Source organism: Dermacentor silvarum, chromosome 6 (assembly GCF_013339745.2).
Source record: "Dermacentor silvarum isolate Dsil-2018 chromosome 6, BIME_Dsil_1.4, whole genome shotgun sequence".
Taxonomy (NCBI): Eukaryota; Metazoa; Arthropoda; class Arachnida; order Ixodida; family Ixodidae; genus Dermacentor; species Dermacentor silvarum.
The window spans coordinates 168778975-168791311 of record NC_051159.1 but is presented as its reverse complement, the minus strand read 5'-3'; the positions used below and the strand labels follow the sequence as shown (position 1 = coordinate 168791311).

Sequence of the window (12337 nt, the reverse complement as noted above, 5' to 3'; positions counted from 1 at the left end):
GGGCTCAAATTGCCACAGCCACGTTCGAAATGGCTCTGGAGGCCTGCCAGTACACTTGTTGGGCATCTCGGTGCTCGTACTGCATCAGGAGACTATGGTTGCGGGCATGTATAATTAAAGAACATGTACTAGTATGTCCCATGACAGCAGCCCTATCACTCTTGATATTCTTGACCACGTAACACTACTGTATTGTGGCGAAGCTGACTTTTGGAAACCTGAATTATGCAACGTTTCTTACACCCTTTCCGTGCTGCAAAGTCATCGATGAGGATGACTAAGGCAGAGTTGGAGCCATTGCTGATAGTGGCAAATCCTTGCAATGAGAGCTATGGCACCAAACAGCAGAAAGCTAGGTAGTGAATGTTGAGGCAACTAGGCCTAGCGTTGCAGAGCTAATGACAGCACCAAAACCCACACTACCATGCACCAAACACCACGTGGGCAAACACAAATGGCTACAGTGACTGCGATGACTACAGCTACCAGTGGATCGGCGTGTGAGACCGCTGGTTCAAGGCGGCAAGATAATCAAAGTGGCAGTGGTGGCGGCTTTGATTTTAAAAGAGACACAAGAAAGGAAAACCAGACAGGACGAGCGCTAACTTCAAACTCAGATTGAAGTTAGCGCTCGTCCTGTCTGGTCTTGCTTTTGTGTGTCCTCCGTGTTTTTGTGCTTCAAGTCAAGTATGAATTCTCACAGACTTGCCCAAATTTAAGCTCTTAAAGGATTTTAGCGTCCAAAATGTAAGGCGTTCTTATACTTTGGGTCTACGTGACAGTTCTACTAAGGAGTCCGAATTATCAGGCATGTCCAAACAATCAGTTGTTTACTGTATTTCCTTCAAGCATGCAATCTAAATAGACAAGGTTCTTTCGCTATAGCATTGGCGGCAACATTCAGGAAGGTTCCAATATATTTAGATGCATCTTGCGCAGAGCAAAACTTTGTAGCAGTAGTTAGCAGGACAAAAATGGTCGCTGGAAAAGGATAAACAATGTACTCATCCCAATATTTCAAGTAATGTAGGCTGCGAAGACATCTGTAAATTCAAATGAGACCATTTGCCTTTCTCGGTAGAGCCACCGACTCTGCTGTCCAGTTTCACCCATAATGCGAAGCAGTGATGTGATAGCTTGCACGGTATTATTCACATAAGTCCTGCTTCATTTTGTGCAGCATCAGTTGGAGTGAACATTCGCAGATGTGCGTGAGCAGTCGTCGTTTGAGGAGAAAAACACTTTACTCGGTGATGCTTTATTGGTTTGTGTGGGTGGCTTCCTTTTTCCTATCCAGCCTTTCGTGCCTTGCCAGTTGGCATCGTTTGTTATTTTGCTCGGCGCTCATTCTTGTATAAGCAGCAGAGCGTAGCATCCGCCAATTGTTTCAACGAACACTCAAGAGGTCAGGCGCGGTATTGTCCAAGCACAGTATTCTTTGCTGTAGCATTGGGGTAGCATTGGTGGAGGTAGAATCTTTCACTTGCAACCAGTGGGTAATCCTGGCTGCGCACTGAATTTTTCCTTTGTTCCTTTGTAATATTTTACCAATGCCTTCAGGGATTACAGCAATGAACACTGGCAGAGATCAAAGCAACTAGGAATGTTAACCTTAATGAAAGCTTTTTAGGTAAACATCATAGCCCTTAGCTTTGGTGTGAAAGGAGGCAGGGGAGTAATGTCGTTTGCAGAATGTTTGAAAAAAAATGGGAGGCACTTCATACAACTTTTAGTGTCTATACAAGTTTTTGCACAGGAGTTTGGAGAGGGTGCACCTTGCTACGCTTCAGATGCACAAATAGCAGCACACATACCTAGTTCGTGCCTGCTGTGTATTCATGTGGTAAATCAAATTAACTTGTTCTTTGGAAAGTTGGTTCATGTCCTTTGTGAAGTCAGGCTTGAAAGTGGGTTGTCTATTTTATTTGCACCGCAATGGCTTCAGACTCATTAGTTGCGGGTGTGTGCTACACCCGCAACTAATTTATTACAATACACATGCTCATTATTTGGTATGCATTTCTGGTCTCCAGGGAACTCTAATATTAAAGTTGTGTGTAGCACTTGTGGTGTCTGCTGTGCTGATTTTTTTATTTTTTTTTTTGGCACTACACGGGATTCACAAGTACTCATGGGTTTTCGGGGCACTATTGTCCCGCCATAGAGACTCAATGGTTTATCATTCTGTTGCATTCTATTCCCTGTCATATCAGCCACATTTTAACTGGGAAAGAATGAAAACCTCTCGTGGGGGGGTACCACACTTTCTGTGCACATTAAAGAAGCCCTCGTGCTAGAACTTGATTTGAAGCCCCTTTCCACAGCACCTCGCATAAGCGATGTCTTGTTTGGGCATTAATTCTTCATGTACTGCAGGAAATGACACCAGTTGTACCAAATTTCCCAGAAGTGCAGTGATGCAGACATCCATGTTTCCAACGCAAGTGTTCAAACAGCCCTTAATAGGCTATACACAATACCATTAACATTGACAAGCGCCACCATCTGGTGTTAAAACTGCAACTACTAGAAGCAAGCTGACAGATACACTTGTTATCGGTTCACACGCCTTTCTCATGACGACTATATCTGTCATTGATAGAGAAACACCCCAATTTTTTTCTGTAAACTATGACACATTTTCATGACTCTGCTTCCTGTGCATGCTTCCTTGACAGTGAGCAGTCGCACCAAGCTGCCATGGCATCCGTGGAAGCAAAGGAGGAAGAGCTCTCCAGCTTGCGCCAGGCTCTCGAGTCGGCCGCTGCCACTGAGAAGAATGTAGAGGAAGAGGTGGCCAATGAGAACTGCCCACGCCGTACTCGCCGCACAGCGCAAAACACCCGGCGTACAACTCGAGCCACTCGGGCAAAGGCTCGGTCAGTGGCACCATCAGAGCCATCGGACAGTGAAGGGGACTTCAAGACTCCAGTTCGTACCCCACGTGCACGTCGCACAAAGAAGTCAGCAGTGCCTCCAGAGGACCCACTGGTGAGCAGCTGTTCTTTCTATTCGTTGCTGGCTTTCGATCGTTTCAGGGCAGGAGAAACGGACATGCGTGACTCCTGGTCATATGTGCTAGTGAATTCTCTTTGTTGAGAGCTTAATGTCAACCTCTTTTGTGTGCCTTTAAAGGCCAGCTATAATGAAATTTTGCTTTGTGTTAACGTATTTATTCAAATATTATATAGCAAGGTTTCGTTCCAGAGTCCTTAGCCTCAAAGTCACCCTCTCCCGCCTAATATGCAAAGCAAGGTGCATACGTCAGATGTGAGGCTGATAGATTCGGCTAGTGTTTTAATATGGTAACAGCAGCGCAACATTTCTGTCGATCCAGATTTTAGGACTTAGAATTATTGGGTAATACTTTCTTGCAGACTAGTTGGTTCATACTTGAATTATAACCCTGCTGTGCAAGATGCACAAAAGAAAGAGGACAGGACACAGTGCAGACTACCAACTTTATTTCCTGAAACGACAGAAATCGTTGGCTAGAAGTGTGTGACCTCGGGAGGATACTATGTAGAGAAAGAATAAACTTCTACTTTGTCTCTGTTCCTTCATGCCGATAATATGAACTTCATGAACACCCCTCGTGCATCGCTCCTTTTTTTTTTTTTGCAGTACTGTCATTAAGTCTTCCTTGTCAACCACTTGAATCCCCTTGATCTCAATATTTCTATTTATAACATATTGCTCAAGGTCAGGAAGTGTTGTTCCAGTTCCAAACAGCTTTCTTTAATGCATCTCGGTCGGTACCCAAAGCAACATTTTCATTTCTCAGGGCTTTGTTCTCTTCCTTTAGGGCGGCGATTTCAGCTGCAATGTCGTCGAACTGCTGGCTGCAGTACTCTACAGTTCTGGCCATGTTCTTTGATTCCTTTCTCATGTCCCTCTCAAGAGCACTGCAGATAGTTGCGATCTCCTTTTTGAATTCCTTTCACAACTTGTCTCTCAGTTTGTCAATTTCACTCAGCATGGTTCAAAAACGGTGCAAAAAAGGCTTGCCAGCTGCAGCAGCAGAGCACAATGAGCCAAACGAGGCAGTATGATAACAGAAACAAGGTTCAAACCTGCAGAATGGCAAGAACAACCTTTTAGATGATTGCGTCGCTTTCTCACTGCCAAGTGAAGTCTCGCTGATCGGCAGCCCTGTATTTGAGCAGTAGTCTCTGGTGGAAAGTCGCTGCATATCACTCTGGTGGGCGTGGCCGTTACATTAATTTCAGCAGGCAGCCGGTCTTTGGGAATTTGTGATAAAGATGGCTTGTTCCATCCGGCAATGCAACTCTAGCGATTCCTGCAGAACGGCGAGAACAACGTTTAGACGGCTGCGTTGCTTTCTCACTGCCACTGCCAAGTCAGTTGCTTTTCACATGTAGAGTACATGAAAAGCAGAGCCACTTAAGAAAGTTGCTTCATTTAAGTCGTTGCTCTCCAAAACAAACCATTACGTGACTACTACATATGGGTGTTGGTAGCAAACACCAGGTTGCCTAACATCCAAAATTTAAATGTATTAATATTTGAGTGGCCACATACATGTGCATTCACTTCTTGGTAACCCAGGAGGAGGAGGGCTCGAAGGATCGTGCTGTCCTTGCTGATGATAATGCAGAATCATCACCACTGAAACGTCTTGGCAACTTCGTCGTTGGCATGCTGTCACGGGACCCATCTAGCAGGTGAGGAATTGTGCACTTCCCTTTAATTTTTATTTCCTTAAAGACCCCCTTCTTTTTAAACGGTATTTCACACACACACACATATTTTCTTTCTTTTTTCCTTTTCTTTTTTTCGTTTACCATAAGTTGTAAGCCTGGCCTGAATACATTACGGACAAAGCAGCCTGAGGTGTTCGCATCCCTTATCAGCTTAGCCTTGTAAGAGAGGCTGTCTCCTGTCCATTAAAGAGGCTCTAAGACACTTCTCTAACTAATCGTCGAATGGCCTCACTATTAAGCTCAAACCACATGAGAGCGATTTGTTTCGCACGGTGACGAGTGATGGCTTTGAGCGAAAAAATGGGCCATCGCACAATAACATATCGCTCGTTCTCGTTTGATCGCTTGGTTTTAGAAATCTAGAATTCGTAGCTCGTCACCAGGAAGTGCTATGAGCGACTAGCCAATAGCGCGAAGCCGGAACTAGATGTGCATCAGTCAAGTACTACTGATTGTAGCATGGAACACGCAAACGACAAAATTTTGATACTTGGAAGGATAAGAACCTACTGCAAGACATTTCAAAATATTTTATGCTGCTCTTTACAGTGAAACACATCAACTTAAAATTAATAAAGCATGCGTCACGCCAGTTTCGGCACGTATTTGCTGCCTCATATTCGCAACACCGGGGAGACGTCGCTCAGTCATTGCTCGCGTGGGGTACGATTTGTAGGCGACGAGCAAATGCAATAGCCATCGTGTCGCTTGTCGCTGTCGTGCGCAAGATCATTTGCATGGGGTTTATACTTCAAAAGACCTCGTCTCGCGAATCTCATACCGCAAATGTTTTTCGGATCGGACAAGTATCTGGATTTAGCGCACCGATACGTGGCTTTCTCTGTTTTCGTGTCCACTCACACGCTGGAAGCTACACAGGGGGAAGCAGAGTGGGTGAAACCCGGCCGAAAAGTTGTCATGGCAACAAATGGGCTTGTTGCAGCACCCCGTGGCAGCCATGCTAGACTACACTACGCAACATGCCACCGATATCTCAGAAGCCATGTGCAGCAGATGCAGCTACGTGCAACTGCCGTGTGTAGACTGGCAGTACAAACATCAGATGATTTTTGGCTTTTTGAGATCACAGACATATAATACATACTTGACAAATCTCCCGTCTTATCTGGGAGACTCCCAAATGCTCACCAGTCCTCTCGATTGTACGGGCACGGCCATAAATTTTCTGAAAAACTGCTCCAGCCCCACTGAGACAAAAGAAAGAAATAACGCGTCATGCAACGTTAATACTAATAAATTGACAGTTTGCAGTAGCTTATTTCATTTGTTGCTATAATTAAGCCACAATGAAGGCCAGTCTTTGCTTGGCCAAATTTTTTCATGCTCATAATTGCTGAAGGTAGCTAGCCGAAGTCAGATTGAAATCCAAGTTATTTGTGGGTAGGCAGTGAAGGCCTAATTCAGTTCCCTGCAGATTGAGACGTGTTGAGGAGTGCCCAAGAGGCAAAGAGGTCTAATATGCATTGCATAATGACCAGTTTAGTCAAGTCAGTTTATCCCCTCCCCCCTTTAAATTTTCAGGTCCCAAGGTTGGCATGTATGTATATATACGAGGGGGTACCCAAAAATAACCGGAATTCTTTTTAAAAAGCTATGTATTTATTTATTTTTCACACAACAACCTTATAACCTTCAAAGAACTCTCCATTACATTTAATACATTTGTCCAGTGTGCGATTCCATTCTTCGAAACATTTTTCAAACGCGTCTGTTTTGATGACTGAGACCTCCTTTCTCGCCTTTTCCTTCTCCTCTTCTACGTTGCGTTGTGAAATCGGAGTCCTTTCATGTTCTTCATTCGAGGAAACAAAAAAAAAACGTTGCACGCGTACGCTCTCAGCGTCGTAGACTCCTGAGGTCACGAATTAGCATCGACCACCATCAACGCATGCAACGCGGAAACGGCGGAAGAAGCGGCAATCGCTCTCGCCACCACCACATGCACAGACGCAGCAGTCATTTTCACCGACTGTCAGGCCGCCTGTAGAAACTTCTCGAGGGGCCGCATCTCGGCTGATGCACTCAAGATACTAAAACGACGTAGCACTCCACTCCCGTACACCTGTGTAACGTGGTTACCCGGACATGAGAGACTAGAGGGGAACGAAGCGGCCCACACCGCTGCCCGCGAGCACGTCAGCCGGGCTCCCCTCTCCCCACACGCTCTCCGACCCGCGGCAGAAGAGGCGGAAGCCATACCCAACAACTATTCGGCAATAATGTAACACTACAGGCTCGAACGCCGCGTGTACCCTCCACCGCACCCAAACCTGGGCAAAGAAGAAAGCGTGGTCCTCAGACACCTACAAAGCAATACGTACACTCACGGAACTATACTGCACCGCCTCTACCCAACGCTCCACGTCTACCTCTGCCCTCTCTGCAACGTTCCCGACACCCTGGCACACTTGCTCCTGGAATGCCCGTGGCATGAAGACAGCAAAATGCAGCCGGAAATAGACGCGAATCGAGCACCACAAGCAAACGAAGACCACCTAGTCGAAACGGGGGAGGCCAAGCTCGCCCTCGGGGACCTGGAAGACCAACGACAACTTGTCGCCAGGGCCAAGAGAGCAGTCGAAGCCAGAGGGTTCCTGGACTAAGGAACCTTCCCACCTCAGGGTGATACCGGGCCTTGCTCGGGACACTGTTTCAACAATAAACGTTTCTTTCTCTCTCTCTCTCTGCACGGAGCGAGGTCAGGTGAGTAAGGGTCGTGGGGCTAAGGAGTCATGCTATTTGAGCTTTTTATTTAAAAGTACTGAAGAGATTTGTAACAGTGTTTGACAAAAAAGGCCTGATTTGTGGAAGTTGGGGTACTGGTTTTTCAGAACTTCAACTTTTTCCACCACGACAATGCACCAGCTTACGCAACCATCTCAGTGCGCCAGTTTTTGACAAAAAATAGCATGACTCTCTTGCCCTACACCCCTTACTCACCTGACCTTGCTCCGTGCGACTTTTGTTTCGTTTCCTCCAATGAAGAAGATCATAAAAAGACTGCAATTTCACGACATATAAGAGGTGAATTAAAAAAACTAGAAAAAGAGCTATCAGCCATCAAAACAGATGAGCTTGAAAAATGTTTCGAAGAATGGAATGGAATGTATTAAGTGTAATGGAGAGTATTTTGAAGGTGATAAGGTAGTTTTGTAAAAAATAAATAGATAGCTTTTTAAAAAGAATTCCAATTACTTTTGGGTACCCCCTCGTATGTTCAATTCAACTCAAAATTAGCATTTATGTATTACAGAGAATGTTCTCGTGATCACAACATCAACCAATAGCATTGGTGGGTCCAGCTACTTGCGATGACGCTACGTAACGACATTGCGGAAGCTAGAGCAGCGGTTTATATTTTGTTTGACATGAGATCGCACATTTCCTGCGGCATGCAGTGCAGTTCTAATATTTGGCTCACGTGTTCACAGCTGAGAATCGCACCCACTACGTCATGCTCAGCTGAAGAATGCCATAGCCACTGAAGTAGTTCAACTGATTTAAAACATTTTACCTAACTTCTCTTTAGCAGTACTTGCATGATAGGTTAGAGAATTCTAGCCGTTGAAAATTGGGAAATTATGGCAGTTACATCGTTCACACAAATTGACACTGACGGCTTATATGTTTATTTATTGCTATTCATTTCTTCTGTGCAAACGTTGGCATACAGTGGGCACCTCATTGAGCATTGTCACTGTTGCTTGTCCACCCTTGTTTTAAAAGACAAGGATCTTGAAAAGATTCACTAGATAAAACAGCGGCAATTTTATGAAGCATTCTTTTTAACTCGTTAACTGCGACATGCGTCACAGCAGTTTCTCCCCCTATGCAACTGTGCAGGGCTTACCTGCAGTGCAGGCTATATATTTGCTAGAAATTAATGGAGAGGAAAGTTATTGTTGCTTCCGATTTGACACTTCATGGTGCAATCTCTCCGCACCTTGAGGAAGTATATAAGGAGCACATTTCCTTGGTGACACACGCCAGTGGGTCGCAATACAACAGATTTACATGACAAGTAACCCATTGGAGGGTCATCACACAAGGGAATCGAGACTTCAAAAAATGTACTGCCACAGTGAACATAGTAAAAAGAAAGGCATAGAAGTAAAAGGCAATAAATTCATTGGTAGGATATCTGTAATGCTCTCAGTGACGGAGCAAAACTAAAACAGCAGTGAGCCATCTACACTAAAAAATGTGTGGGCTGAAAGTGAAAAATCCATGAATTTGGACTTCTGTTATACACCAGGTGTGTACTGACTTGTGGAGTAGCCACATGTAGGTTAATGGTTATCCTCGTCAGTTTTCTCTTTTTGCCAATACATTTTGCACAGTGCACATCAGCTAGACCACTTGCCAGCTTTTAATAGCGATATTACACTTGGTCTGCACTGTTAAATTGGGCAGTGTTTCACTGAGCACTTTGCAGACAATTTATTAACCAACTCACCCTTTAATGCATGCAGCAATATTGATTGTTTATTTTGAGACCCACATGCATTAGATAGTGCTATGATTCTTTATTGTTACTCTTTTCATGCATAAGCAACGAAAAAGTTTGCTTGGTATGTGCAGTGTGGCCACAAGCAGACGCAATCGACGCCAGCTACTCTCCACGGATGCTGAGTTTGTGGAGCTGTGTGATGAACAGCAGCCATGCACTACACGGAGGACAAATTCTCGCAGGCAGGCCAAGTAATGACTCAAAAGAAGAAACAGCTGCTTCTAAAAGCATTTTAAACAAATTTTAGCAGTAGACATGTATGTTAAAGTTCATACGGTATAATGCATACACTCATTCCACATCAGCAGGGTAGTCAGAGCTGGGCCTGGGGGCACCAACCACTTGGGTCAGCCCGTGCATTGTAAAATGTTAGCTGGGCTTTTTGGTTTGACATATGGCCGGACTGTGGGAAAATTGGACACTAAAGAACAGATTGCCCGGGTGCTGCCCCTTAAATCTTTTATCCCATGTTTTCACTGTTTGCCATATTATGTTCTTTCATGTTCATTGTACATAGTCCATGCTGTAACATAATTGCTGTAACATGCCATATTTTAACTTTATTTAACATTTTAGTACAGTTTTTAAGCCATGTGTTCTTTCATAGCTCATTACATGCAGTTAGTAGCCACTAAGCTGTGCCGGCTCCTCAATGACTGTAATTGCAAGAAAATGCTGGCCTGTGGATTATTGTTATGGGAAACACATGCTTTTATGAAGGACAAAATAGTAGGCAATTTTTCGCAGAAATCGCTATCGCTTTTTTTTTTTTTTTTTTTTTTAGACCCGACACTGTCCACTTGCACAACCCTCACATTAGGATACAAGTCTTGCAACTTCTTCCTCAAACTGTGAGTGTGTCACACTGAGTGCGAGTCAGCAAGTACCTTTGCAACTTTCGGAGAGTTCAAGAATTTTTGTTATATAAATGCATAATGTTCTGAGCCAAGATTCCAAGTGTATTTTTTTGCAGTCAAATAAATTATGTGCAAGTTTTCCTGCAATTCAGGTGTACCTACAATATGAAAGGAAAAGCTGGTGTCCACCTGGTGGTTGCAAAAAGCTACAAAGGCAGCTCCTTGAAAAGGAAGTTTGCTATTGACTAAAATTTCATCCTTGCCTAGGTATTGTATTCCGGTAGTGCTGAAATTTTGGGGAACCCAAACCAAACTGGTTAGAGCTCAACGCCTGGATTAAAATTGCCATCCAAGTTGCTTATTGTGATCAAGCAGACACAAAGCAGCAACACTGTAATGCAGGCAACAATGAAGCATTATACCGGTGTGTTGCTCCTCCTTAACTGCATGCCGTTGCAGGTGGGGTTAGATATCAAAGTGTCAATTCAAATTGCCATTCGAGCTACTAAATGCTTTGGGTTTGAAGTGGTGCCCGATTTTGGCCCAAGAGCTGCAAAGCGTCGTACTGGCTATAATATCACAAATCAAAGTAAACCTGGGTGGTCTAAGCTTTGTGAAAGCCCCCCAAGTGTCGAAACAATGTGCTGCAAATCAGCCTGAGGTCGTGCATAAGTGCACTTGAGAGCAGTACAAAGTATTTTGTTGGGCAAGTTGGTGAAGCATAAAACTACAAAAAGTTGAGCTAGTTGATAGGGATTTATGTTGGGAGTGGAACCCCTCGACCTATGTTGGGAGTGGAACCCACAACCTTTGGTGTTAAGGCACAGTTAATTAAGCAGGATGCTCAATAAGCAATGCAGTTTGTTCATTGCTAGGGAGGCGTAATTTACTCTCTACCCTTGGACTGTGGGAAGAGGTATACCGCCCAGTCTGGTAGGTGTATGAACGACAGGTTTAAGGAACACAAGAATCTGGTTAGAAAGACTGTCGTGTCGAGTCACTTGTCATTACACTGTAGAAGTTGTGTTCGTGAACCGGTCAATGGGGAGTGTTTGTTGATTAAGAAAGAGAACAAGCTGACACGTGAAGTGATAGAAGCATATGAAATCTATCGTGATAAAGATAATTACGTAAGCACGCCTTCAGTGTCGCTGTGTAAAGGGCAGAGGGCAACATGAGTGTATTTCTTTTTTATCACATTTTTTGGTGTTTCGCTTTGTTAGCCCTCCCATTGGCTGTTTCGGCCTTTATATATGTGTTGCTTCTTCCAATAAAGTATCAGTTGTAGTCTAGCGCTGTGTCCTGTTGTTTCTTCACGCTGTCCCCGTCTGTGCACTGTTACCCCCTTAAGATACTTTCCCAACTAGCCCACCAAGTCATCCTTGTGAACTCCGATATAAAAAGTGCGGGATGGCAGCTTACATGATGCCCACTCTTTGCGTACGCGGCAGATTACCTCTAAAGCAGGGTGCACGGCTGCGTATGCGCTCAGTCGCGCTTAGAGCCATGCGCAGCCACGGCCGAGATGTGCGCAAGCTTATCCCCCCCTCCCCCTCACACATGCTTGATCGCGTTACCGCTAGCTTGCTCACCTCCCCCTCTTCTGCTTTTATACATAAGCAGTTATGTCTCTCAGTATTTCCAGACCTCGAGAAAGCTTACAATACTGCATGGTGCTTCGGAATTCTCCGTAATCTTTCCGCAATGGGTGTCTGTGGCAACATGTTAAACACAAATGAAAGTTATCTAACCATGCATTTCACGTAATAGGTGGCAGAGCTTTTTCTAGGCCATTCACCTAAGAAACTGGTGTGCCGCAAGGGGACATGCTTAGTTGCACACAATTTATTGTACAATTGAATTCCCTGCATACAGTCATTCCACGCGCAATGTTTTATTCTGTTTATATCGACAATGTGCAGATAGGCTTCAAATCATGCAATATTGCCATCTGCAATCGACAAGTGCAGTTTGCAATAAACGATTTGTCCAAACGGGCAGATGAAAATGGTTTTAAAATAAACACCCAGAAAAGTAATTGCATACTCTTCTCAAAGATAAGGGGTGTAACACCACTGCAAAGTATTGAGATCAAGGGAGATAACTCCCTCTGAGCAGTGAACATAAATTTGTAGGAATTATTTTAAGCTCGAAGCTTATGTTTATTCCCCATCTTAATCTTCTGAAGACGAAAAGTCTGAAAACAATGAACTATTTAACGCTTC

General features: G+C 44.3%; 1 protein-coding gene and 1 long non-coding RNA gene across 2 annotated transcripts in view; one reads left to right on the top strand and one right to left on the bottom strand.

The window, feature by feature from the left end:
- The window catches only part of LOC119456372 (kinesin-like protein KIF20A), a 42971-nt gene extending 31583 nt beyond the window's left edge, over positions 1 to 11388 (top strand). The window contains exons 11-13 of the mRNA XM_037718088.2: positions 2679 to 2991; positions 4570 to 4685; positions 9327 to 11388. Of these exons, the coding sequence (XP_037574016.1) occupies positions 2679 to 2991; positions 4570 to 4685; positions 9327 to 9450 (553 nt within the window). The 3' untranslated portion in view covers positions 9451 to 11388. The remainder of the gene's footprint in view (positions 1 to 2678; positions 2992 to 4569; positions 4686 to 9326) is intronic.
- LOC125946450 (uncharacterized) lies at positions 3561 to 5934 on the bottom strand. Its single transcript, XR_007467598.1, has 3 exons — positions 5830 to 5934; positions 4543 to 4678; positions 3561 to 4300 (listed from the first exon to the last, which is right to left on the bottom strand). It is a non-coding gene; the product is annotated as an uncharacterized LOC125946450 (long non-coding RNA).
- Positions 11389 to 12337: the final 949 nt, after the last annotated feature.